Source organism: Xiphophorus couchianus, chromosome 12, assembly GCF_001444195.1.
Source record: "Xiphophorus couchianus chromosome 12, X_couchianus-1.0, whole genome shotgun sequence".
In the NCBI taxonomy this organism is placed as follows: domain Eukaryota; kingdom Metazoa; phylum Chordata; class Actinopteri; order Cyprinodontiformes; family Poeciliidae; genus Xiphophorus; species Xiphophorus couchianus.
In genome coordinates, this window is record NC_040239.1 from 22,985,988 (window position 1) to 23,012,738 (window position 26,751).

At 41.0% G+C, this 26,751-nt stretch overlaps 1 protein-coding gene across 2 annotated transcripts in view; it reads right to left on the reverse strand.

The window, feature by feature from the left end:
* Nucleotides 1-1,643: 1,643 nt before the first annotated feature.
* hectd4 (HECT domain E3 ubiquitin protein ligase 4) overlaps nt 1,644-26,751 on the reverse strand; it is a 40,709-nt gene continuing 15,601 nt past the window's right edge. For both annotated transcript variants that reach the window (XM_028033027.1, XM_028033026.1), the window contains exons 26-76: nt 26,508-26,700; nt 26,316-26,420; nt 26,123-26,211; nt 25,255-25,427; nt 24,991-25,126; nt 24,765-24,909; nt 24,486-24,652; nt 24,246-24,392; nt 23,974-24,158; nt 23,731-23,884; nt 23,371-23,651; nt 23,082-23,268; nt 22,903-22,984; nt 21,786-21,988; nt 21,500-21,635; nt 21,136-21,318; nt 20,838-21,002; nt 20,572-20,741; nt 17,991-18,106; nt 17,801-17,904; nt 17,297-17,458; nt 17,013-17,161; nt 16,818-16,897; nt 16,467-16,630; nt 16,141-16,378; nt 15,879-16,015; nt 15,662-15,788; nt 14,978-15,115; nt 14,501-14,637; nt 14,253-14,413; nt 13,988-14,169; nt 13,702-13,907; nt 12,990-13,120; nt 12,680-12,885; nt 12,416-12,595; nt 10,025-11,418; nt 9,491-9,698; nt 9,185-9,408; nt 8,928-9,073; nt 8,727-8,830; nt 8,256-8,379; nt 7,667-7,857; nt 7,131-7,277; nt 6,781-6,900; nt 6,526-6,681; nt 6,293-6,396; nt 5,543-5,764; nt 5,275-5,441; nt 4,989-5,184; nt 4,559-4,781; nt 1,644-3,473 (exon numbers count right to left, since the gene is read on the reverse strand). In XM_028033027.1, the coding sequence (XP_027888828.1) occupies nt 3,337-3,473; nt 4,559-4,781; nt 4,989-5,184; nt 5,275-5,441; nt 5,543-5,764; nt 6,293-6,396; nt 6,526-6,681; nt 6,781-6,900; nt 7,131-7,277; nt 7,667-7,857; nt 8,256-8,379; nt 8,727-8,830; nt 8,928-9,073; nt 9,185-9,408; nt 9,491-9,698; nt 10,025-11,418; nt 12,416-12,595; nt 12,680-12,885; nt 12,990-13,120; nt 13,702-13,907; nt 13,988-14,169; nt 14,253-14,413; nt 14,501-14,637; nt 14,978-15,115; nt 15,662-15,788; nt 15,879-16,015; nt 16,141-16,378; nt 16,467-16,630; nt 16,818-16,897; nt 17,013-17,161; nt 17,297-17,458; nt 17,801-17,904; nt 17,991-18,106; nt 20,572-20,741; nt 20,838-21,002; nt 21,136-21,318; nt 21,500-21,635; nt 21,786-21,988; nt 22,903-22,984; nt 23,082-23,268; nt 23,371-23,651; nt 23,731-23,884; nt 23,974-24,158; nt 24,246-24,392; nt 24,486-24,652; nt 24,765-24,909; nt 24,991-25,126; nt 25,255-25,427; nt 26,123-26,211; nt 26,316-26,420; nt 26,508-26,700 (9,382 nt within the window). In that variant the 3' untranslated portion in view covers nt 1,644-3,336. The remainder of the gene's footprint in view (nt 3,474-4,558; nt 4,782-4,988; nt 5,185-5,274; nt 5,442-5,542; nt 5,765-6,292; nt 6,397-6,525; nt 6,682-6,780; nt 6,901-7,130; nt 7,278-7,666; nt 7,858-8,255; nt 8,380-8,726; nt 8,831-8,927; nt 9,074-9,184; nt 9,409-9,490; nt 9,699-10,024; nt 11,419-12,415; nt 12,596-12,679; nt 12,886-12,989; nt 13,121-13,701; nt 13,908-13,987; nt 14,170-14,252; nt 14,414-14,500; nt 14,638-14,977; nt 15,116-15,661; nt 15,789-15,878; nt 16,016-16,140; nt 16,379-16,466; nt 16,631-16,817; nt 16,898-17,012; nt 17,162-17,296; nt 17,459-17,800; nt 17,905-17,990; nt 18,107-20,571; nt 20,742-20,837; nt 21,003-21,135; nt 21,319-21,499; nt 21,636-21,785; nt 21,989-22,902; nt 22,985-23,081; nt 23,269-23,370; nt 23,652-23,730; nt 23,885-23,973; nt 24,159-24,245; nt 24,393-24,485; nt 24,653-24,764; nt 24,910-24,990; nt 25,127-25,254; nt 25,428-26,122; nt 26,212-26,315; nt 26,421-26,507; nt 26,701-26,751) is intronic.

The following is a 26,751-nucleotide window of genomic DNA, read 5'->3' on the forward strand; positions in this document are numbered from 1 at the left end:
ATAAATTCTATTTCTTTGTCTTCTTATCATTTCTCTGCCCTCTTGTTCTTGAATGTGAAAGACATGTGAAACACTGCCCAGATTGCTGCCTCATACCATAAGCTTCAAGGAGTACACATGAAACATAAGCACAGACTTCCATGTCTGTGTGTGTGTGTGTGTGTGAGTCCTATTTATTTATTTAGCCTACAATACAATAGCAGGGAAATTATGGCCAATTGACAGATTAATTCAAAAACATTGAAAAAAATAAAAATAAAATAGAACTTCCCCCAGTGCCCTGTTTGTTTCGAACATATTTATGGGTGTCAATTTCAAATATTTTGAGATTCAAATTATTTACGTTAACAATTCATACTAATGAAAATACTTAAAATTTAATGGAAAATACAATTTCATAGAACATAGTTTTTGGTGAGGATTAAACTTGGACACGCACCTAAAATAGCTAAAACTCACACGGAGGGGTATCACATCAGGTGCATAATCCTTAAAACACCGTCACTGCGTCAGTCTTGTAAAGTGAGTATAAACAAGACTAAGATTGAAAAATTGTCTGGGACCTTCAGGAAGAAGATTGCAGCAGTTTGAGTCACTCTGCCGCCTGGAAAAAAGTATTCAAGTGAACTGATAGTTACAAAAATATGTGTCACTGCTGTTACTTCAATCAAAAGGAAGTCCTAACCTTTTCTCCAGCCAGAAAACACATTTGTTGTCAAAACCCTTTGCTTAATGAATAAAATAAGGTTACTTTTTGTTGAAGTATAAATAATTCATTTTCCAGAAAATTTGTAAAATTAAAATCAAACCTCAATATGCGAACATTTATCAATAAAAAAATTAATTTTCAATCACAGTTCGCATTTTTATATGACAATATGAGTTACTGGTGGTTGAGTTAATGAAGCTGAATATGAGGCATTCTTGGAGGAAAATGTGTTTAAAGTAGCAACAGACTTGTGTCTAAGGCAGACATTGACCTTCTAGCAACAATGGCCCTGAACATACACATAAAACTACGACGGAATGGTTTGGATCAAAGCATGTTAATGTGTGGGAAAGGCCTAGTCAAAGTCTAGACATTGAACCAACTAAATATATGTGGCAAGACTTGAAAATAGATTTTCAGGGACAATTTCAGCGAATCTAAATGAGTTTGAGCTATTTTTCAAGAAGAAATTGTTCAGACATACGTCAAAAAGAGTTGCAGCTGTAAGTGCAGTGGAAGGTGGTTCTCCGGTGTACCGGCTCACGGGGGTCTGAATACAAACACACACACACACACACACACTTAAAATTCACATTTGGCCTTTCTTCCACTTCAGATTTATGCTCTACTTTGTGCTGACCTGTTGGATGAAATCCCAATAAAATACACTGACCTTTGCAGTTGTAACGTGACAAAAGGTGAAACTAGGACAATTGGGCTGATAAAGACATAAGCGACACGCATGGGGATCCAGTCGGATCCAGCCTGGTCCTGCACTCACCGCTCTGTAAAAGTGTGTGGTGCAGTGATGCAACCAGTGTGTCATTGGGTCATATGTTAAAGACATAAAATTATCCCCAATACTGATCACCTATGATTAACAATAACTGTATCTGTCTGGGATTAAATATACAAAAACAAAACATTAGTAACATTGTTTGTACATGAAGACATTTCTTTATTATGACACAGAAATCTCAAATGCCATTTGATTCTTTACATCTGTATAATCCATTTTAGATATGTTACGTTTCTCATGTGCAGAGGTAAGACAGTAAAAGTTAATGCAACCATAAATAATTGTAATAAATATCAAGTAAATGTACAGGACACATTTCATCGAAACAATTCTTTGTACGGATATGTCCTTTTTGTAACCTATTGTTACCCCTCCAGAGGAGGAGAAGTCAGAGAGAAAGAGAGAGAGAGCAACCCTGTTAGCAGCGGTACGTCACCCTTTAAAAGAGCCCAACCAAAACCCAAAATCCTGCAAAAAAAAAAAAAACTAAAATAAAAAAGCAGTTTCACTGCACCAGCAGTCAATCCTGTGGTCTTCTCCACGTAAAATGGCGATTTCACTCACACAAGAGAACGTGTTTCACCATGTGTAGAAGAAATTCAAACCATCCGAGTACAAGACAAAGGTGATAAAGATTACTGGTATTGCCAAAATTCATAGAAAGCAGCAACACAACAAACTGGAAACCCAGACAGACGTTGTCTAGTTTGCTCGTTTTTCAGATTCTTTTCTCGGAAGAGTAGTGCAAACTCAAAATGAAATCAGAAGGTGAAGAGAAGAAGCGAGTAAAAACTGCCAGCAAACATTACCTCAGTCCTATTTACATTTTTCTAGATTATTATTAAATTTTTCTTTCTTTTTTTTATTAAACACAGCAAAACACGTGGTTATGGATGAAATAAAAAGAAACCTCTCATCCCCAATCATGAAAAATAAATATATAAAGGGCAAAACTGAAGATTACTTACTGCCAACCCCTCCAGTGTACGTGTGTAGATTGGATATGACTACTAGATTAACATGACTTTTTACATGACTGAAAACCTCTCTCTTCAGACTCTTCAACAAAGGTTCTCCGTTACATAGGCATAAATGAGTTTATCCATTAGCAGGTCGTATTGTTAAAAGAGGCAGTAAAACTATGTAAAGCCCTGCACAGCACTTGTTCACACCTGCTCCTACAGTAGATGACGTAGTGAAAACTCAGCAGATTCCAATTGATAGTAATCATATCACTGAAAACCCTTTTGGTTCTCGTCACACAACAGAGGCTCCTACAGCAAAAGGCGAGGGTCAGAGCATCATCCCCACAAAGGGGAGGTAGCATTGAGCTGTGACTGGAGACTTTTCACTGTAGCCTTTAGGGCTTTATCAGCTCCCATAGAAACCACTTTCTCAACGCTCAGCTATAGGATTTGCAACTGTAAAGTGCTGTTCTGAAGGTAGCTGAAAGATTTTTGTTAAAGTTACATAGCTGGCTCAAAAGAAAAAAAGGGAAATGAAAAAAGAACAAAACTCTTTCACAGCTGTTTCACTTCAATGCCCTCCCCAATCTCAGTGCAACAAAAATAAATCAGACTTATTTGCAGCCATCACTGCTGATTAAAATCATCCTCCCTGGATGAAACAAAACGTAGAATTTAGGCAGATGGCGATGAAAACAATATGTCGGTTTCCTTTCAAGATAAAAGGGTTTAGCTTTGCTGCTCGTTGGTGAAGCAGTGCATATCGGCCTGCGGTCGGTCTCAGAGGAAGATCCAGGAGGGGCAGAAGGTGGTGGTGAGATGTTAGGTACTACTGCTCGGGAATGTCGGCTTCTCAGCTCTCCTCAGCCACTCAGAGGATCTTCGCGGTAGTGGATGGCGTAGCGCAGCTTCTCCAGCATCACATCCAAAGAAGTGTACTGTGGCAGTTTCACCATGAACATGCATGTTTCCACTCGAATGTAGCGCGAGTCTGGCTGACCTGGAGAGGAAACAGAAATATGGGTTTTTGTTTATATATAGTGAAGATGCAAGTAGAAGTTTTTGTGTAACAGGAGTTACTTTACACCGCCTTGAAAAATTATTCGTAAAGCTTTCAACTCTTAGATTTACAACTTTTTCGTAAATCTGTTAGATTCTGTTAGATTTATTCTAACAGATTGTTAGAATAAATTTAACAGATGTATTCTAACAGATTTATAAATCTGTTTTTTAAGTGATTTTTTAAGTGATTTAAGTATTTCACTTAATGGGATTTAAGTGAAATACAACAAGGAAATCATTTAAGATTTTGTCACTTTTCAACTACAACAATTTTATATATATATATATATATATATATATATATATATATATATATATATTTACCCACACAAAGTGGAACATCTTGAAAAGATGTAGGAGTGGACCTCCTTTCACAACATGTGTAACAGGTCCACTGATCAGATAAGACCAAATTTTATTTTACTTTGGAAAATGGAAAATGGTGGAAAATGAATACTAGAGAATTCTGAACACAAGCCTCATGGCTAAACACGAACGTAGCAGCGCTATGCTTGGAATAGAGAAGCCTGTCTGAGTTAATGGATATTTATGTTTTGAAAGAGCCCAAAGTCCATTTAAAGAATATTTTAAAAGACAAAATGGGTGAGTGTATCACATAAAATACATAAAAGTTTAAGGTTGTAAAGTGAAGAAACATGGAAAAGTTCATGGAATATAAGTGCTATTGCAGGGCACCGTAATCAAACTGTCACAGTGATGAAAGCTCAAAAGATGAAGCAATCTTATGCATCAGGAATCATAAAAATGATTTGAGAAACTCGAACCTGAATCCCTTTAAGTGAAATACAACAAGGAGAAAAAAAGATGCTCAATGTTCCTTCATTATATAAATCATATAATGAATGTTATATTGTTCAAAGTTTATCTGAAGTGACAAGATGAACAGTTTTCTCAACATTATCAGCAGTGTCTGCAGCAACAGCACTGATACAGTGCAATAGCTGCAGGGATAGGAGCGCCTGAGCCCAGTCAGGGCCCTGAAGGGAGCATGTCGGCCGTTACCTGCAGCTCCATCAGGAGGGGCGATTTTCATGGGGTACGGGGGAACATGGGCTGTGTCGGGTCCACCGTCTTTGCAGGGGCAAGTAAACGGGATGCGCTCCTGGTTGCAGGCAAACTTGATGAACTTGCAGAGCTCTTCCTGAGTGAACATCTCCAGGGCGGTCCAGAAGAACTCGATGTGCTGGTCGGTTTCCATCAGACCGACTTGGTACATGGTGTGAGCCTAAACAAAAAAAGAATGGGATGATTTACTAAGGTAAAAGTTGAGAAACACAATACAGCAACGATAGAAGGAAATCGTTAAACCACCGCTTTTCATAGACTTTAAAGCTGGAAAATGCTCACACACACTTTGTAATGTGGTTGAAAAGATATCAGTGTTTTCTATCATATATATATGTATATAGATATATATATATATATGCACCACCTTAAGGAACTCCAGATTGATGTAAGGCAAGCCACATGTGCGCAGTTCAATCTCCAGAGGGCTGAGCATGGTAAGCAGCTGCATAGGAATGATGGATCCCAGTCCTGCCCTCACTGCTGTCATACACTCCACATTCTCCAGCTCCCTCAGGCGGAGGCTCCTGACTGCCCGTGCATACACATCCTTGTTCTCCCAGCTTAATGGGACAAACAGAACAGAAACTCACTCAAATGTGCTGTGGCTGTGGCTTTGAACTACGGTAGAACCTTCGGGAGCTGCTCTGTACCTGACAGTGAGGCTGCGTCCTCCCTGACAAAGCTCCACCTCTTCACCCGTCATCGTGAAGTAAGTAAAAGTGCAGCAGGGCCGGCTGGGCGACTCTGGGCTTTCTCCTGAGTGGTGCTGCGAGGAGATCTCAGCGCACAGGGTCTCCAGCTCGCTCTCATCAGTCACCTGAAGAGAGGAAGAAAAATAAAAGACAATCAAAATCCCTGCAAGCATGAGCTGGATATCAAATTGGGTGTGATTGAAATCACTCCTACTGCACTCCTCACATTTGCAAATTTCTTGACATAGTTGTAGGTGAGCACATCAGCTTCCTGCAAGTCCTGCTCTGGATCGAGAGGCTCGCCAACGAGGCCTTTCCAAAACGATCCCAGCAGGTCCAAAGGAAGGGGGACGTCTGCACGGATGGCTATACCGAGGAGCTGACCAAAAAAGTGCAACAACTGCTCTTCTGCATAGCTGATAGGGCAGGGAGTCAGGATGTACTTCCCCTGAGATAAAAACAATACAAAGAAAGATTGGGAATATTTACACAATGTCATGATCTTTCTTGTGAAATTCTTTACAATAAGTTTTACATAAAATTGAGACAATGTTGATACTAGATCAACAGATGTGGTGCCTTGTATTCATGCCCTTTAATTTTCACAGATTTTGTCCCATTGCAGCTGCAAATTTCAGTTCATTTTATTGGAAATTTATGCGACTAACACAAAGTGGCCTCAAAAGACTCGACCTCATGAGTCAACAGAACCACTTTCCAAAGCACTTTCTTTTAAATTGCCTCTACCATCTTTCCACATCTGGAGAAAGACACTTTTACCCATTTTGATTCCTCTTCCCAATTACACACTACGCTGCATTTCTCTATAGTGCAAGATCTAAATAAAACACAAATTGTGGTTATAACAGGTCAAAAGCGGTTATCAAAATATTCACAAAGCACTGTAAATCCTGACTGAATAGAGCTACAGTATGCCTTGATGGGAAGATGAATGTAATGTGGAATGAAATGATACCTTGTTCCGGTTGGCTGCAGCACTGGGACAGGGAAGCAGCAGGGAAAGTGCTGAGCTCTGTAACTCCTTACACACCTGCCACAGAAAATGCCTGAAGGAACCGCCTGGATAGACACAGTCATCATGATAGCAGTTAGGTATTTTTAAAAAACATAACAGCGATAAATAAAATAGATGAAAGCAAAGCGGGGCATGAAAGAAAAAAAAAAGGGTGTGATGAGGGAAGCACTAACTTGTGCCATGAACTTCCTCTCCAGTGAAGCGGATGTTGAAGGCGTATGTTGGATCTCCTCCGCTGGCCAGCTTCACACAGAGCTGAGACGATGGCACACAGGAGAGCTGGCGTGCTGCCTGGCAGAAGTAGGTGTTTTCTGATGATCTAATTTCACCTGTAGGGGGCGAGGGAGAGAAGTGTTACAATATCCAGAAAGTTAAACACAATGTCCTGTGACGAAAAGTGAAGAAAAATAAGAGGGAGGAAAGTCTACCTCCAACAATCTCTAGAGGGTCCAGTGTAATCTCTGGAGCAGCATGGTCAGCTGTACGTTGTACTGTAGCATTTAATACTCGGTTCATTACGGTGACCTTGGTGTCGTAGAAGACTAGGCCTATCAGAAGCAGATAGAGGTACAAAGATTACATTTTTCAAGCACTAAAACTAGAAATTTAAAGTTTCAGCTTGCAATACTTTCTAACATCAGGCAGCCTCAACTTGAAACAGTTTATTTGCATGGAGCCTGTATATCATTATTTGCTCAGCAAGCTTCAAATATTAAACCACAGCATCTCGTACCAATGCTTTTATTCTTGCTAGATTTGTTTCTGAGTTGATGCTCACCTTTTGCTTCACACAGCAGTGCCGCAATGCTGTTCTGATATGTGTGCGTCTGTCTCAGCTCCACGAGTGGCAGAAAGAAACTCTCCAGGGTGTTGTTGAGGGACTGCAGCAAAGCAAAGCGCAGACGCAAGCTCTCCACAGGCACATCTGTAAACACCAAATCACAAAGATAAAGCTGAGTGACAAAACACAAATGTGAGGCAGATAGGAATGTTTTAGAAATTATTCTTAGAGATGAACTTGTTAATCGATCAGAAGTCAGAATCTGAGAAAATTGGTGCAAATTTTGCATCAAGTGCTTCAAAACCAGGAACTTCAACGATTTTTAAAATCTAACAGTACATTAACAAAAACATCAACTTTCATGCCTTTTTAAGTAACAAAAGTTAATAAAAGGATGGAGACAGATATTTAAAACATGAAGGTCAATCTGGTAATCTCAATTTTCCGTGGGATTCAAAACTGCTATCTCTATCAAAGAACCCGCAGCATCTGCAGAAGCTCAGACTAAAAAAAAAGGCAAGCAAACGACTTACTGAGCAGACAGGCCACACGGGGATCTGCAGCATCACTGGGATCTAGGTAGACCTCATGGGGGTGCAGTCTGGCTGGAGTGATAGCCAGGTGACGACACAACCGGTTGATATATTGCACCAACGCCACATCCATTTCCAAGCTCCACTTTCTACAGGCCTTCTGGGCGTGGCGAGTGTCTATACACGTGCACCTTCAATATAAAGACAGGTTTAGTATTACATAAAAAACAGACACACATGTTTTTACAATAGGAGACTTTAAGACAATTATACAAACATTAGCAGTATGTGAATCTCCTAATTCTTATTCTGGTCAGTGCATCTCTAACTGGGAGAGATGTACTGCTATAATGAAATCTGATGAAATGTGGAGCTCAAGAAGCCTGCTGAAAACAAGCAACAGCTGTGTTACTTTTTTTTTTAAGATTCTGATAATTCAAGATGCTTTTTAACCCATGGAAAGTTAGTTTGCATAGATAAAATGTTGAAGACCAAATGATAAAACTGAAGCTACTTTTTGAAGAACATCTTTCCTTCTGTGATAGTAATTACAGCATTCGAGTGGACAATATGATTCTTTAAGTCTCACCTTTCAAAATGAAGGTCGTAACCACAAGCCAAAATGGCTCTCCAGACACTGCGGATGTCTTGCTTTGCCCGATCGACTGTAAATTTATGAAAGCCTTCCAGTGTCAGGTACTTTTCCTCTGGCACTAAACAAAACAAAAGAAGAGCTCATAATCTGTTGTGTCAAACCAGACTTACTTTTACTTTAAAATAATTTAACCCTGTCCCACATTTTTACAAAATAATTAAAACTGAAAAAATATTCAGCTATGTCAGATATAATGGTTCTGGAAGTTGTAAATAATGTTTGGAAGACAGAATTGATTTAGATTAAAATCTACTCCTTCTACTGAAAAGCTTTTTAGACCATTTGAATTACATCATTCAGATAAAAAAATAATCTCAATATATGGAAATATATGGAAATAAGAGTCATTTTTCTAATGTTTTGAATGTATTCTGTGTAGTCACAACAGATGTGATTTTTGCCAACCTTCAGTTTTTTTAGAGGGGGATTTTTCTACGTCTTTCTCATCTGGCCTCGATTTCTCCGGAGATTTTGGCTTTAGGACAGTTTTCTTCTCACTCAGCGCAGTTCTGGAAATAAGTAAAAAATATTTAGTTCTGATGTCAATAATTTTTTTTTTTTTTTTTACACGTGTGTCATATGAGGTTTTGCAAGAAAACAACTCACCTAACACTGTTGAGGACTGATTTTTCCTTAGTGAGAGGCTTTGTGATGGGTCTCTTGGTGCTCACAACCTTACCCTGATGTTGTTCTTTTCCTGCTTTGTTGTACTTGTTCTTATTTGGCTTGGGGGTTCCATACTTTCGTAAAATCTGAATGAATAAAAAAGTACAAATTTTAAGATTTGAAGTATTATCACAATCAAATATAAAGCTGGATGGTTGGAGGTATGACAGAGAACCATAATGTTTCTCCTTGAGTACCTGAGTGAGTTGGTCTTCAAGCACTTTCTTAGGAGGTCGAACATTGGTAAAGAAAGTGTGCAGCAGGTTCCCTGGAGTTTGAGAGTTAATCTGCTCTTTGCTGAGGAAAATATCGGACACCTTAACGGGCTTGGCCGGTGTGAGGCTCAACATTTGCTCGGAGTGCACGCAGCTTTTAAAAATATCAGTCAGGACGTCTCTCGCTCCAGGTACAAGTTTTTCACCTGGAAATAGGGAGGTAGATTAGATTTGACAGAAACAATGTTGATCTATAAAAGAGGTAAAACTTTAATGTTTAACACTAACCTTTGATCGACTTATCCAGAAAGTAGTCTTCTAGAGCAGAGCTTCCTTGTGTGTCAAACAGGCTTTGGTTAACACTGGAAACAGTCAGGATCTCCTCGTTGGTTAACTCCATCAGCTCCTCTTCACCTTCCAGGCTGGATAAACCAATCAGGTCACCGCTGTTGAACAGACTGGCACGAATCTTTTCCACCTTTGCTCGAGAGCGGACCTACATTTAACCGAACAAAAATTTCATTTTATTTCATTTCAGAAACAAAATTTTAAAACGTTTAAGGCAGCACGCTAAAACTCCAATCCTAAAGGGCCGGTGCACTCCAACTTGTAGATGTCTCTACCTCAGCACACCCTGCTCCAATATTACAGTATAATATTGTCTCTGTAGCAATATACCTGCTACAGAGGCAGTTTCACCATTTAACCCAAGTGTGTAGGACAAAGAACACATCTAAAAGTTGCAGGACTCTGGCCCTCAAGGAGGGCTGGTAGATCACTGGTTCAAATGGTCTGAATGCTTTTGCAACAGAACCACCTCACCTCAATGACAGCATAGCCCTTGATAGGTCTGGCTGTAGTTGTTGTGCTCTCAAAGGAAGTGACTGTCTGCATAGAGGCTCCATCCGAGGCAGATGGTGTTTCTGTGTTGTCCAGAGGCTCCCCCAAGCTGCCGAGACTCCCCAGGCTTCCCGTGCTGCACAGCGACGTGTCTAGACTTTCCTGACTGGAGACAGTCTGAGAGTCCTGAGGAGCCTGTTGGGGGTACGTTACTGCCGAAGCAGCGGCTGCGGGCGTGAGTGGGGGGACAGCTAAAAGCTCTTGATCGACAGAAAGTTCGCTGACTGTGCGAGAGACCCCCTGAGAGGAGCTGCAAATGGAGGTCTGGCTGGTAGAAGCCGAAGCGCTCACACTTAAAGCTGGAGTGACACTGCTGGAGCTGTCAGGACTCTCAGGACCTCCATTGGTGGAGAAAGGTTGGTCAGGTTCTGGAGCAGCCTTGCTGTCGTGTGGGCTTGAAACCCCGGCTCCTGATTTCTTCTTGGGATCCTCTTCCTGCACGGGAATGAAAACCTGATCTTTGAACAGACCTCCGTGTGCGTTGCACGCCCTGCGGATGGCGTTTCGAACAACTGCCTCCTCGAGGTGTGTGGGGATACCTGAGAGTACCAGCAGGCGGCTATGAGACGTGGGACCCACTAGAGCTTGGCAGGCATCCGTCACAGCATCGCTGGTTACGCTTAAGCCCTGCGGGTCCTTATTGGTGAGATGTCTCAGAATCATCAGGAGGGTGAGGCAGCGGTGGAACCACAGCATGTCCTCGGGTTTGCTGCCCGCCATGTTCAGAAGGGCGCTGTCACTTTCTGACAGCCTCGTGCCTCCGCTTGTTCTCTTTCCAGAGGCGGCTGCTGCCACAGCAGCTGCTGCCCTCTCACGCTTCATCTTCACCTTCTTACGCTTTGAAAGCAAACTGGGGCTTTGTGGCGTCTGGCCCGGGGACGACGAAGACGACGAGGAGGAGTCACTGAGGTTCGGTGCACTGGTAGAGGAGAGGGGTCCCACCGAAGAGCTGCCAACATTGAGAGGAAGCGTCACCTCCGCCACAGCCAAACACACCTCCATTAGGGCATGGAAGTAGGTAGAGAACCGGCTCTGCTCCGCCCCCAGCGCCAACGCTATGCCCCCAGACGACGATCCACCTCCGGCGCATCCAGCAGCCCATCCCTGAGTTTCCCTATCGTAAAGTTTTCGGAGCTCTGTCTGCAGGGCCATTAGGACTGCCAAACAGGGGTTCAGCAGCAGAGCAATAGAGCTGGAAAGGCCAGCGGGGCTCTTGCGCTGCTCCAAGTGGTGGATCTTCCGCAAAAGTTCAGCCAACAGGTGAAAGATGAGCTCCTTGATGGAGGGAGCCAGATCAGTAGTCCAAAGCAATCCACCTATAAACAACACAGAAATGTTAGAAACTGCAATCTTAGGACATTTGTATTTGTGGAGTTTATAAAGTCAAGCAGCTTTGAATTAATATTTGATCTGGAAAATTTTAATGCATATGTTTAAAGGGGAAGTATTATGCATTTCCAGGCACATAGTGATATTTAACATCACAATCATGTAACTATGTTACCCTCAGTAGTTATATAAATGTTGTATATATCAAACATGACGTGAATGAAATTTAACTTGGCAATTAATGCCTTGAAATTGGGCCTCTGTCTCTTTAAGATGCTCCTGCTCTTACCAACACTCCACCTTCAGGAAGTCATCACGACAACATTTCTCCATTAAACTTTGACATTGCTACTAAGAAGTAGCTTGCATGATTAGCTTAGCAGATGTGCCGTTCTACCAGATGGTTGCTGATTGCTGCTGGCTAGTCTGAAGGAGCTAAGTGGGGTAGGCGCAGGAGAGGGCTACTCCATGAGGCAGAAGCTTGGCTTAGAGACTGCAGGTCCAATACTTGCAGTAGACCAACACCACATAGTGTGTAATTATGAAAAGAAAAGGAACAAGGTTTACATTTTTTTTACAAATCAAAATCAGAAATTGTGTGTATGTTTTTTTGCCATTCTCTTCAGTACTTTGACTATTTTACGCCTGCAAGTCTTTGAGGTACTCTTACTGTACCTAAAAGCAAGCTTTTAGGTACGCGAATAGTTGCCACGGAAGACTAAAGGATTTCTCAAACATACATAAAAGAATCAAAACAACACTCCAGGTATGTTTTAGATAAGAGAATAACATTAGAACATGATGTAAATCTCAAAAAAGCTGATTTTACATAATACTGCCCCTTTAACAAGAAAGAAAAAAAGCTATTTACCAAAATAATACTTTCAATATATAAAGCATATAAGGTCACCATTGACAGTAGAAAGCATGTACTACCTTGGTCAATGTGTAGCTTTTATTTTGGTGAACTAAAGGAAAACCTACCGAGCAGTTCTACCACCTGCAGCAGCACCGATGAGGGCACAGTGTCCAACTCATCCTCTGATCGCTCGCTGCTCTCCCCCAGCTTCCACGTCAACAGCTGCTCTGCAAACGCCATCGCCAGAGGAAACTCTAGCGGTAAGGAGTGGAGTACCAACACAGCACCAGGAGGGGGCGACACTCCTACAACCAAAACAAGAGTGAACTCGCTTAGAAGTGCTTCTTTTCATTCTTTAAGAATTTCTTACTCATAATGAAAACACTCACCCAGCTTGATGTGCACTTTATCAGTGGGAATGATAACAGAGGGGTACTGGTTTGTGGTGGGAGGGGGCGTAAGGCCTGTGTTGGTAGGAGAGGCATCTAGAGGATAACACACTGCCTCCATCAGATTCAGCTGACCATTTCTTCGCACTTTGTGACCCAGGCCATAAACCATGACTCGAGCCCAGGGAGCGTTGTACAAGCTTGAGCTAAAAGGTTTTGACAAGATGAGAAAGAAGTTCAAAAACATAAAAAGTGAAGCAAAGGAAGTTCAATTTTAAGTGTCTGCTGTTGTGTATTTGATGTAGCTCACTCTTTGCGGCAGCCCAGTTGACTTTCTTTGCAGGAGACGATCACAAATGCCGCTCCGGGAAAACTAACATCCATACTAACTTTTGACTCCAGGACAGGAAACTCCTCAGATGTAAACTGCTCAGGTGCATTCTGAAAAATATACAACGAGATAGTTTGTTTTCAGTAATGAGTAGATAACCAGAAGCATATAGTTCACTATAAAAACATTCATACTCCTTGGTCTTTTTCACATTTCTTCGCTTTATAGCCACTAATTTGCCACAAGCCTTTAGGGAACAGAAGCATGTGGATCAAAAAGATTAAACTGGACTATTATTCTTCAAGCTAAACGTACATTATCCCTAACGCGCCAAACCTTTACTGTAAAGTTTTGTGTTGTTAGCATCATGTTGTAGAAATGCTTTAAAGATACTTTTAATGTCCAATCCTGCTACAGTAAGAGTACCTCAAAGACTTGCAGGCGTAAAATAGTCAAAGTACTGAAGAGAATGGCAAAAAAACATACACACAATTTCTGATTTTGATTTGTAAAAAAAATGTAAACCTTGTTCCTTTTCTTTTCATAATTACACACTATGTGGTGTTGGTCTACTGCATAAAATTACCCCCAAATACACTTAGGTTTGTGGTTATAATGTGAGAAAACATGGAAAATTGAAGATGAATGAATAATTTTGCAAGGCACTGTATTCACCGGCTGTAGAGCTAACCTGTAGGAAACAGCAAATCTGTTTTGTGAGTTCCAGTAAACTTTCTTCTCCTTGATGCAAGGCACGAGTGATGGCCACGGTCAACCACTCCCGGATGGGCTGAGCATTGCCCTGATAAAACAGGTCTGTGGGAGAGCAACTTTGACCTTCGAGGTTGTGAAGCACTGACTGAGCCAAGAGAATGGAGCTAGAGCTGATGGTGCCATCTGCAGGAAGAGAGAATAGCTTAGAAAATTCCCATGACAAAAAAGAAATGCAATTCTTTAAAATGTATTCTTCCACTCACCAGGGAGAGGTGGAGCCAGCAGTTGATTAGACAGAAGCTGCAAGTGTTCCAGAGTTATGTCACGAATCGCAGGGATGTGGAAGAGACGAGTGAAAGTGTGGGGATTCTTGGGGGCAAAGATGTTGAGCAGAGCCATACGACAGTATAACCGAGCAAGCGCGCTTTCACATCGAAGGAGTTCCCTAAAGAAAAGCGCCAACACTGATATTAAAGTCAGATCTTTGATTCAGATGCATCACACTCATTCCCTTTGCATTTATATTACCTATGAATCTGAATGTTACTGCTGTCCCAAGACACCAGGCCGTTAGCCGCAGTGCGTCGAGAACCTGCTGGCGGACGCTCGAGCATCTCAATGGGGTACCAGTATCTGACGAGCACACCTTCACTGCGGAGGTACGTCTCCACCTGTACCAGTTCATTCACCTGAACAAACGCATGAAACACTTTAGTTTACAAATAAATATGTTGTGAGGCTAAAACAAAAAACCCACCACAAATGATTAGACTTACAGAGTCCACATCCAGCACAACCCCGTGCAAACCAAACGTCTTCAACATTCCACGGATAGCAAACTTGGGCAGCGCTGTTCCTCCAGTTGTGCTGTTGGTGTTATTGCTGTCAGGACAGCGGATGACCACAGTCAACCCTTTGTGGATAAAGTATGTTGTGATCCATGTTAGTTACATAACATTACAATCATTTACCAAATGTGAGTGACAGTAAGTTCTTCAATACATCTCAAAACAAGCGATGAAATACTACGAGGATGTTTAGTCCAACTGTGCAATGCTCAAAATCTTTAAATATGCAATGTGGGGGGCGTGCCGTGGTGGTGTAGGGGATAGCGCGACCCTTGAGTCCTCGACGTGCCGCATGTCTTCCCCCCTTTCCTGTCAGACTACTTTCATATAAGGGACACTAGAGCCCACAAAAGACCCCCTGGAGGGGTAAAAAAATAAAAAATTTAAAAATATGTAATGTGGTACCTTTTCGGACTTTGTCAATAGTGAACTTGTTGGCCTCGTCTTTGATATCCTCAATAGTAGGAAGGTAGAGGTCACGAGGAATACCACCATTCTCCTCATACAGGAACTCCACTGTCTGTCTTGCGATGTCAACCATGCCTGTTTCCAGAGAAACGCACAAAAATATTGTCAATTACACAAACAATGTCTAAGGTAGGAGAGAGTAGATATTTAACAAGAACAGCTAAGAATTGTTCTCATTTTGTGTGTACTTCCTGTCTGCCCTCCTTTTCTCAGGTGGAAAGAATGGTGTTGTGTTTTTGTGTATTTATGTTATTGAAACACAAAATCATACTTTCATTAAACATTTTGTATTCATACACGTAAAATTAGTTAAACACAATATTGTTTGCATTTTAGTTTGACTTGAAAGAATCTGCTCCGTTTAATGTACCTAAAACTAATAACCTTATGGGATTAAAGACGGTGATTTACCTTCAAATTCTCAATTTCTTCATTTCTGTTCAGTAAATATACATGTATATTTAAAATGCTGCATTCAGTGGTCACGATTTAAGTCATAAGTGCCAATTAAGTTAAACCTCTTTATAATCGTGGCAAATATACATTCAATAGTGTTGTCATTGGACTTTTACTCATATACAAGATGTTACATTTTGTAGTAAAAATCCTTTTGATCTTTACCCAGCTGAAGGGCTCCCTTGATTTGATCCAAGCCCGATTTCCTCTCAGCCTCGTTACGGAACCTCCTACGAATAGTAGGGAATACTTTCGTCTCCCAAGCCTTCACCAGAAGAGCATAGTGATCCTCCTAAAGTCAAACCCAAATCAAATTTAATACATAAAGAAGAAACAATAAAGGAGAAAAACACAGTATAAAGGTACTGAGGACTAATCTCACTCTGGGAACATCATCATCATCCTCATCATCACTCTCATCATCAGCAATAGGTGGGGGGTGTGAGTCAGGCCCAGAGGTGAACAGGTTTTCATAGCTCAGCTCCACCTTGTAATGGCACGACAGATCACTGTTGTACTCTGTAGAAATAGAAAAGGTCAAAAGAGAAAACTTGATTATTAGCTGAAGCAACATGTAAACAAAAACGGAAGTCTGTGCGTTTTAGATAAAAAAAAAAAAACTGAAATGATCGCAAGAGACATACGCTGCTGAGGAACTGCAACAGCTGCAATCCGACAAGGGGGACCATGGGAGCCAGAGTCGGAAGTGACACTTGCTCCTGCATCATTATCACTGTCTGAGGCCATGGCAAAGGGAAGTGCTTCAAAATTTGCACTTATTTCCTCTGCTAGGTCTACACATAAGTCAGCTGCATTCCGGTGTGCTTGGCCTTCTGCGTATGCAAAAGGCCGGCTTCCAAAGTTGGCACGGATCTTTGCATTCTGCAAAAAATGGAGAGAAACAAAAATGTATACTGCATATGATCAAACTAGAGAAGCAGCTTTTAATTTAATCTTAGCATAGATTTACCTTCTTCTGAATGTGGACCAGAGGCCACATTCCACCTGCTACATCTTCAAGACTAGGATTTAGCCGCTGACCACAGTAAGTAAAGTAGACTCTTCCTTTAGGGGCCTGGCCAGGAGGGGGCGGTGTGCCCTCAGAGCGCTCCCAGCCAATTCCTGCCACATCGCCTGTATTTACCCAAATTAACGATTATCATCTACATTACAGCCAAGTCAAAACCACACATTGGGAATGTTTTAACATTTTGCTTGTGAAAAAAATACTTTTCGAAAAGTATTGTTTGCAACTTTATGTCAACTAAACAGAGACTTTAATTCAAACATTATGGGAAACATACTTATTCTCCTATCTTACCAGGAAGTAGGACCACATCAAGTCTGACACTTTTCCACTGTAGCAGACTGGAGCCATTGTAATGCACCGCCCTACCATTACTGATGCATCGCACACAGACAGGAGACAAACACACGTAGACAAAAACGTTAGTCAGCAATCAAGTCCTACAGAACACCATGTGATAAGAAAAATTTAATATAAAGCTGCACTTACTTGTGAAACAGACATGTGCCAACAGGGTTGGTCCATGCTCCGTCTCTCTTCTCTGCCTCTGTGGCAAAACCAAAGGACACTATTGGCCCACTGTCCTCCTCAGAGTCTCCATAGGAGACAACTTCTATCTCCCAGTAAAAGGATGGTGCCTAAAGCAACAGAAAGAGGAAAAAAAACAATATTGTTGACATTCTTAACTTGAATTGTAATAAGTAATTTTATCAGTACTTCTGTAATGGCAAAAATAATTGCAAGACAATCTGACTTTACTAAAACATTCGTACCTGAACCGGTACAGGAGAGGTGGCATAGATGAAAGTTCCTCGGGGCAGACCACCTCCGGCGCTTGGATCAGCCAGGAAGGTGACGGAGGTTAGCCGGGAGGAGAACAAGCATGCACGGACCGGAGGAAACACTCTGGATGGACACCAAGTGATCTCCTTGGGCTAGCATAACAAGCAGAATAAGGAAGAAAGGAGCAAAATCTTTTAGGCAGACAAAAACAGAGCTACTAAATCACAAATATAATCCAAACATACGTAATACAAGAACAGCGGTACATCATTCACTGTGTTCCTTTTTTTCTCAACAAAAAAGAAAACATAAAATGAATTAAAGTTGTAATAAAACTTTCTTTGACAATAATACAAGATTTTTCCTCCTGCAGTCATATATATGGTCAATTATCCAAAAATAACAACAGAGACATGTTACGTGAGAGGTGACATCTTTTATGTGTGCTCTTACTTGTGAAAAAAAAGGTGAAGTAGGAAGTTACAGCCACCTACCTGCCGTCTGTCTGTCTGCAGTGGTGGAGGTGGTGGCCGAGCACAGTCCCGGTACAGCATTCTTACTCTCTCACACTGAGCCTCAACCATACCAAGACGCTCTCCTGCACGAGATGAAAAGAGGCCTGAGGTCAGACAAATACAGAGCAGTGCTGAGAAGCGTTCTTTAACATGCTCCTCATATGCTCACCAGGGCTGCACTCCTGGGCAACCAGGTTTAAAACCTCCACAGCAGCTGGACACTGCTGAATGAACTCCTCACAGAAAGAGCTATCCTCCAAGAGCTGTGCCATCACCAGACATGCCCTGGAAAAAAAATAAACTTGTTTAACAGTAATATTTTTCTAAATTTTATATGAAAAATATGACTCCACAAACAAGTCCACAAGGAGATACATTTTCTTCCATTTAGGATGCTCAGGAGAAAAATCTGGCTGCAGATCCTGCGTCTATCATTCTGCTATAAATTGGAAACGAATGGCTGGGTTTTCGATTTCTCCCTAGAATGGCTGAACAGGGCCAAAAGGCCCTGAGTCCACCCTGACGACTCTGATGGCTCAAATTAGCATTCTTCTTCAATTGTAAATGTGGCCGTTGACCGTCAGGCCAGAATGTAGGAATGTGAATAGTCCATGTTGGGGGTGGGTATCTATGATACCTGCAGGAGATCAGATCTCCTGTAGGTAGTGCTCTTCAGTTTAGTTTTGAAGCATACATGAAGTGTTTTTGGAGAGATGTGACCTTTTGCAGCTGATCCATGATGTTGTGCTGCATTATCCAGGTCATTTTGCCAAATGTACATAGAGTTTGCAAAACATACAATCTGTTTCAAAAAATATGCAAAGATTTTTCTAAAAGAAATGAGTAATGTTTCTCTTTGAAATAAAGCTAAGAGGGTATTAATTGTGTTGATCCACCTCAAAAAAATCATGCAAAAAGTGTAAGCAAAAGAAATCTGGGAGACTTAGCACATGCAAATTTGCATGCAGCCTTTTGTGCTGTGGAGGATAAATAGGTGACTGCTTCACCTATTTAGTTCACAAGAACTAATGGCATTTATTTCAGTCATAATCTTGCGGGGGGTGACCAAGGTTCCATCACTATGTGACAGCTGGTCAGCAAACCTGGCAAACATGATTGACATGGCAGCACTGAATGCACATGTGCTTTATCAGGCATGCATTGGGGTGCAGGAGAGACGGGTGGACTTCCTGGTTGAGCTTGCAAAAGAGTTCGGTAACTCTCATGTGAGTGAGAAGAAGGCACACAAGGAGAAACTGCTTCGGCAACAACCTTCCACACCCAGCTCAGGCAAAAGGGCGAAGTGTCAGGTCAACCATCGATGCAGGATGCGTGTCCTGAGGCCGAAACATCATCAGTGACCCCTCACACCCCCACCATGGACTGTTCTCCCTGCTGCCCTCTGGAAAGAGGTTCTGCAGCATCCGGTGCAGGTCCACCTGGTTCCGAAACAGCTTTTTCCCACTTGCCATCAGACTGCTGAGCTCTTAACTGGACTGCACTCAAAAACTGGTCTCCACTTTATACCTTGCACATGTACAGAGCTAAATAACTTCTATTTTACTGTCAGTCCTGCACTTTATATTTTATATTTAGATTTATATTCATATTTTATACTGTACTTTATTTTACTCACAACATTGGAACCTCAAACATTATCCTGAGCTGTATGCAACGAAATTTCGTTCTGTATACACCCTGTGCATTGAAAATGACAACAAAGTCAGTCTAAGTCGAAGTCGAAGTCTAAGGAACAATTGTGCAACTGTGAGATGCGTTGAGGCCATTACCAGGGTACTTGGCCTAGGTAATGGCCCTATTTACTGAACAAAAGGGCTTCACTCCAACGGGCTTCAGGCCAGTTGGACTATCTCTAGCCTGAATAGGTATATGTCCAAATGGCCTAACTCCAGCCACTCTAGATACCATCCAAATACCATCAAATAAGTTTAGTTGTTTTTTTTTCTTATGAGCTTTGTTCAAAACTGGAGGTGAGAGGAAAGGTAATAGGAAATAGGGTTTCTCTTAATTCAAGGCAAATTTTACAAAACCAAAAAAACAGGATAAATACCAAATTAAATGTACTTGGATTTACATAAATATTTATAATCCAGATGTTTAAAAAGGTAAACTTTGTTTTTTTATGAAAGTTCTTTGTGTAAATAGTTGGTATCACTCTTTATAAAAAGTCATTTAATTGTTAGATCAATAATAGCTTTTATTAATATATTTTTTATTGCACAAAAAGCAATAAAAAAAGAGTTCTTAAGTGAAGTCAGAGGCATTAATGCCTCAATTACTCAATTACCATTAAAGGTTAAGATTTCAATCTAAACAAAATAGGGTTTTCAAATATCCTCATGATAGTAGGAGCACTTACTTTAGTTCAAATTAAATTGATGTGGTAAATTCCACTAAATAGATGTTGAGTACATTTTATTGCATTTGCAAATTAAATATTTACACAAAAAATATGAAATATTAATATGTAAATATTTCAAAACACAATGCACTCAAGAACCAATCTTACAATGCAAACTTTGAAGGTGAAATGCATGAAATTAAATCAAGTTAAAAAAACAACTTTCTGTCCAATATTTATTTTTTTATGTCTATAATAAACTTTGCAGATTTTGAAAATAGATTATACGTTTCCAAATTCTTACAGAACTCTTTCTGATAGTTAGCAGAGCTCCAGCAGTCACAATTCCCAAAACAAGTCAAATATATCAATCATAGCGCTCCCTAACCTAGTTCTGATTTCAGCCAGCAAGCGCACTGCAGCCATTACTGGGCTGGAGCCATCTCCAGTAGCTGGTAGGGACGTATGAATGGAGAGGCTGCCCTCCTGTGGCAGAAGCATAGACTGCACAGCTTGAACCACCTTTTCTGTAATTGAGAGCTTATAGATGGGAAGAGCCTAATAGAGATCAGAAACGGGAGAAAACAGGATTAAAGATAATCAGGTTCTTATTTTCCATAGTAATAAGAGCTGTAATGTGACTGGAATTCTCACCTCAGATCTGGGAGTGCAGAGGCGTGATATTGGTACTGTAAGGACGTCTGAGGCTTTGCAAGCTCTTCTGTACTCACAGGATGGAAATTTGACAGTAGCAATGCCCTCCTGCTCATTTATGGACATCACTATGCCCACACTACCCAGTACTCCTTCACCTACCACCTGTGAACCAGATGAATGACTGTAACAATGCTGACAATCATATTTGACTATTAATGGTGATATATAATAAGAAGCTGAACAGCACAAGGTACGTATATATAATGAAGAAAAATACTTGTCTTGTTTTACTGACCTGGACTTCAGAACCAATCTTAATTGTCTCCTTGAAGCCCCCAAGTGCGCAAAGAGCAGCAACAGCTTGTCTGCCAATTGCCTGCAGTTTGGCTAGTTTTCTGCCACTGCTGCTACCGTTTTCCAAGATGCTCTCAGCATACTTTCCCAGCTGAGGAATAAACATCAGAGCTCGGGAAAGTACCTAAAAAAAGAGGGCAAATAGCCAAAGCTTTTAACTGACAATTTATTTAGAAATAAAAAGCTTTAAACTGCAATAATCTGTAAAGACCTAGCATTATGTTAGCAATTGCTGCAAAGAACAGTGTTCAGCACCGCTATATAGTATAGAAACTGTGAAGTAGAAAATAATTATTATATCTTACTTTTTCAACGGTGCTTGTCCAGATCTGTGCAGTGTTGGATTCTGGAGCGGTGAGCAGACTGTGCAGCAAGGCAATAACCTCAGCAGCCATACTGTTTGCAACATGACCGCTGATGAATGGCCGGACTGGGTCAGACCTATTGTGTGGCGATTGTAAAAAGAAATGTTAAAGCACAGTCGAAATCTACAATTGTCACAAAGTTGGTATGAATAATATTTCCTGCTTTTGTACATTGTAAAAGGTGAGCTCCTTTGAACATTTCATCACCATATCAAACAAGTAGCACCTGGCCAATTCAGCGTTCCTGTCCCTACAAACAGCGGTCTGTGCCGTTTTCTTCTTGTCACCAGCAGGAATGCCCCCTGCCGTCTCCTGAGCCATCGTCTCCACAGGTGGCCCAACGCTCACTATCAGTCCAGACTGAGCCCACTTGTTTGCCTTCCTTAGGGCAGCCGATGCCTCTTCAGTGATCACCTCACAGCTTCCACTCTACGGCAATAAAAATTGTACAAATACAAGTTTAGAAAGCAACTAGAAAACTTGCTTTGATAGAAGGCATGGGCATATTTTAGATCTATAAAGTGCTTTGCATAAGTATTCATACCCCTCGAACACATTTTGTCATATTACAATCAAAAACTTCAATGTAGATTAACGGGAGTTTGTGATAGACCAAAACAATGGAACATTACTGGGAAGTAGAAGGAAAATTATGCATAGTTTTTACCTTTTTACAACAAATAAAAACTATTAAAAGTGTGGCGTACATTTGTATTCAGCCCTCTTCACTCTAAAACCCCTTAATAAAATCCAGTGCAAGCCTCTAAGTACCACCTGTTTGTAATATACTCTCGGAATAAGTCCATCTGTCCTGTTAATGCCCAAAATGTTTGCTAGAGAACATTAGTAAAACACTGCATCAGAAGGACCAAGGAATATAGCAGATTGGTCAAGGATAAAGAGTGTGTGAGGGGCGGGGGGGCTAAAAGCAGGCTTATGTTATAAATCAATATCCCAACCTTTCAGCGTCTCATGGAACAACTTTTAAACGTCTAAAAATGGAAAAGCATGGCACAATGGTGATCCTACCAAGACACTGCTTTCCATCTAAATTGACAAGCCAGACAGGGAAGCGGAGCATTAAATAATAAAAAATTCCAGTGTTCCTTTTTCAATAATAACACAGCACATCACCTTTAAAACACCATCACCAAGGAAACACCATGGAATTGTGGTGGCAGTATGGTGATACCTCTCTTCATCATAAAAGCTTGTCCAAGTTGAAGGGATGCATTTATGTTTGTGGTTATAAAATGGCAACGTGAAAACGTATACTTTAGCAAGGAATGTTTTTTTAATGCTTACAGCAACTAATTTTATTTTACACAAATAAAAACTCTTGCCTTTGTCATGTCTCTGTCCATCTTTACCACCTTTTCCATGTTTGCCCCAGTGCCCAGTCGAAAAGGTCGCCCCTCAGAGCTGCTGCATTTTGGAGCAAGTGGAAGAATATTTAAGTCAGAAAAACTGATAAAAGTTTTGCCAACAAAAATCTAAATTGGTCGATGACAAGAAATAGTACCTAAGAAGTGGCTGTAAAACCTCATGGGATGACTGATCCTCTCTTTTGTGGATAAAAATTGACAGCTTGCCATCAACTGCTTCTGCTTCCTCCCCGATATCCTCAGTCTTGAGAGCTCCTTTGGAGCTGGCCCGGGATAGACTGGTGTCTGGCTCGGAGGAGCTGGGAGAAAGGAGGGTCTGACACCCTTTAATGTGAAAGGAAAAAGTAACATCATGATTACCTTTAAATCTTTTTAAGAAAAGGGAGGAGCACATATCGTAAGTTCTTCTTGGCTGAAGACACAAACCTGGCACTACATAGTCTGCCAGCTTAGCAAGAAGCAAAGCAGCAATACGTGATGCTGGGTCACTGGCATCCTGTTGCTCTGCGTCTAGAGTGTTGATTGAGTAACTCCATGAGGGCAAAGCCACGTTACCACAGTCCTCGACACTCATGAGAGGCAGTGCAGCTCGGCATAACTGCAAGATGATAAGAACTAGCTTTGGAGAGGGTCTCTGGTCAAGCAGCAAGGACAAGAGCTTAGAAACACAGGCAGGTTGGCTCAGGATGGCTTTCCCTATGTGGCTCCTGGGATGAAAAACAAAGGAACTCATAAGTATACAGAAGGAATACATAATAACATATGCAAGGAGTGCTTTAGCTCTACCTGGAAAGATCATTGAGCAGACTGAGTACATCCTGTAGAGCATAATTGCCAGCTGCCTGATTTCCACAGCACTCTGTTGCTCTGGCTAGGTGATTGGTCAGCAGGCTGGAAACCTGCCTTGCCAGGCCAGAATGAACTGCATCTGTTGAACCTCCTTTAAAAGACAAAACCAAGTAAGGTGACCAATAATAAATAACATAGCACAATAACAAAATATATTTTACTTGAGAGCAGACCACAAACCTTCCACTTTCTCCCACTCGATGCACCGGTTGGCCAGTACCTGAAATGCAGCCCAAGCCATTGTGGCCACCTTCTGCTTTTTGGTCTGCTTCTCATTTGAGCTGCATTCTCTCTGACCACTCAGACTGCAAAGTCTATCCATGAGCTGGACAAGTCCACTTCGAACAAGGCACTGCTCCTCACTCCTACAGTGACGGATCAGATAAGTTAATCTGACTTGTTGTACCGAGTGACATTTTGCCAGATTGATCCTTCAAAGTTGATTGACTTGCCTGGTGTAGGGGATTGTGCAAAGCAAGCCAATACTGTTGGCACAAGCAATAGGGTAGCGAGCACATAGTGACACTACAGAGGTCATGGTCTCTCCGAAAGCTTCCTGAACCTGCTCAACCATTCCACCACAGGTCAGCTCCTCAATCCTGGACAAATGATAGACAAACAGATATTTGGAGAAACACATGTTTTTGTGCACACTCTTAGAAAACAATATTAAGCTTGGCATCTTTTCTTACCTTGGGCCTCCTTGTAGTACCATAGTAACAGGTCCCACCAGATGTGTTACCCCACCCACTCTGACTGCAGCAGTTAGCAGTTCTCTCATATGAACAAGTGCCTGCTTCCGTGTGCTGCCTCGTCTCCAGCGTGTCTGCGCAGCCGACAGGAAGCTGCTGCTTGACACCTACACAACCGGACAGAAGAAACCAGAATTCACTATATGAATTTCTCACTTAGAGGGCGTAACAAATACTTCCAACAAAGAGGCAGGCAATAATAATGTCTCCAAATCTTACAGCCTGATCAGGTGTGGTTCCAATGAAAGCAAATAGCTGTCCCAGCAGCACACTGTATGTTGGCTTGTCTCTGCCATCCTCAATGGCCAGAGACTGCAGCAGGGTGAATGAGCTGCTGCGATGACTGGTTGGGTGGTGTCGCCTTCTAAAAATAAGTAGAGTAAAGCATTCAACTTGCAGTCCTAGTGGTACTTTATGTCTAATCTAATTACCAATAACTAAATACCTTTGTGGAGCATGTGTAAACTCTAAATCTTGGTTGGCAATCATCTCCAGGTCAGAGGGTGCAGACATGCTGCGTAAGAAGACTGGCTGCTTGACCAAGGGGATCACTGTCTTGGCATCTGACACTGACTTGGAGGCTGTCACAAACAAAATGCAAACGAGAAATAAAAAACTTAGTTTGAGAAATATGTTGCTTGATTGAAGAAAATGTCGGTAATTGCTTTTCCGTCAATATATAATTTTTTTAAATTAAATGGGTAAATACCTGGACCTGGTGTCCCAGCTGGTGTGGTGGTTAGGCTTCTGCAGTGTGGAGCGATGGTAACGTGGAGAAGAAGCTCAGAGCGGTTCATCAAACTTTTTACAAGCATTTTGGTTTTAGCCAGTGGGATGATGCCTCTGATGAGTGTGGTGTTTACTTCCTGGAAGAACTTCTCCCTGTTTAAGAATACATGAAAAGTCAGTGACGACTGCCAAAACTGCCATTCTAAAATGGCCATTATTTTAATGTATCCGATAAATATGCATTAAAAAATAAATGTGAAAATCATTGGGATTTTTTCTCATTGTGTGTTGAAATCAGATGCAAAAGTTTCAGTATTTCTCAAGACATTTAAAGGTTCATTTGCTTAAGTACACCATAACACAATATTATATTCTTAACAGCTGTAATATAATGTAGTATAACATTATATTATTAACAGCTATTTTGATATTTAGTAGGATAAATGTACTCTTGTACTACGTCTGTCGATCATAACGCACAGTAAGCCCACTTCAGAGCAATCATCATGACTAGAACACTGTTAACCCTGCCAATAATTGTAACTACTTTTAACAAGCACATTTCAATAAGTTGGCTTTTCTTTTACGCATAAGTGTAAAGTTAATGCAGTGAAAAAAACTGTTTTTAAAAAATAAAAGGCAACATAGAACAAATTATACAATATCAAAACTACATTTCAACATTACGAATGTAGGAATTAAAATAAAATATATTTATTCTAAAGATAGAGCTAAGGAAACCAGCTAGACACAACTGTTTTGACCCAGGTTGTCATTTAGAAGGAGTTTGCATGTGTTGTACATGAAAAGGTTAAAGCATTTTAAAAGCACCAGTTCCAGGTACCTACCTCAGTGCTAGAACAACATTCTCTAAATCACTGAAATCGAATGGAACCTCCTTCAGGGAACAGAGTAATTCCAGTTCCTTCATTTTGTTCTGGCAAGAAAAAAAAAACTATTTCAATGACAATAAAACAACTATGGTATTTTCTATTTTTTAATCTCTTGAACAATAATGTAGACAGGACAGATGAATGATACCTCAAAGAAGTGATAGTCGTGAAAAAAAGGAGTGTTGTTCTCCAGTTTTCCTTGCTGAGCCTCTTCTACCTCATTTTGCCACTTCTGTTCCAATTCTGCAACACTCTGAAAGCAAAACAGGACATAAGAAAATATTTAAATATTTGAGGATTTCTCAGAAATACAGTGAATGATTTCAATTTATAGGCTCACTTGCAGCTGACGCTCCATTGCATTAATCTTTTTAAATGTCTCAGCCATAATCTTGCAGACTAGGTCATATTCCTCTGTGTGATCTTCTCTGTACTGATAGTTCACAAGTGACTGGAGAGCATCCACCAGACTCAGATGTTTAATGACACAGGATACAATAACCTCTTCTAAGACGTCTGGACGAATCACCTCCCTGACGTAAAACAACATGAAGGAGAAAAAAAACTGTGTTTAGAAAAAAATG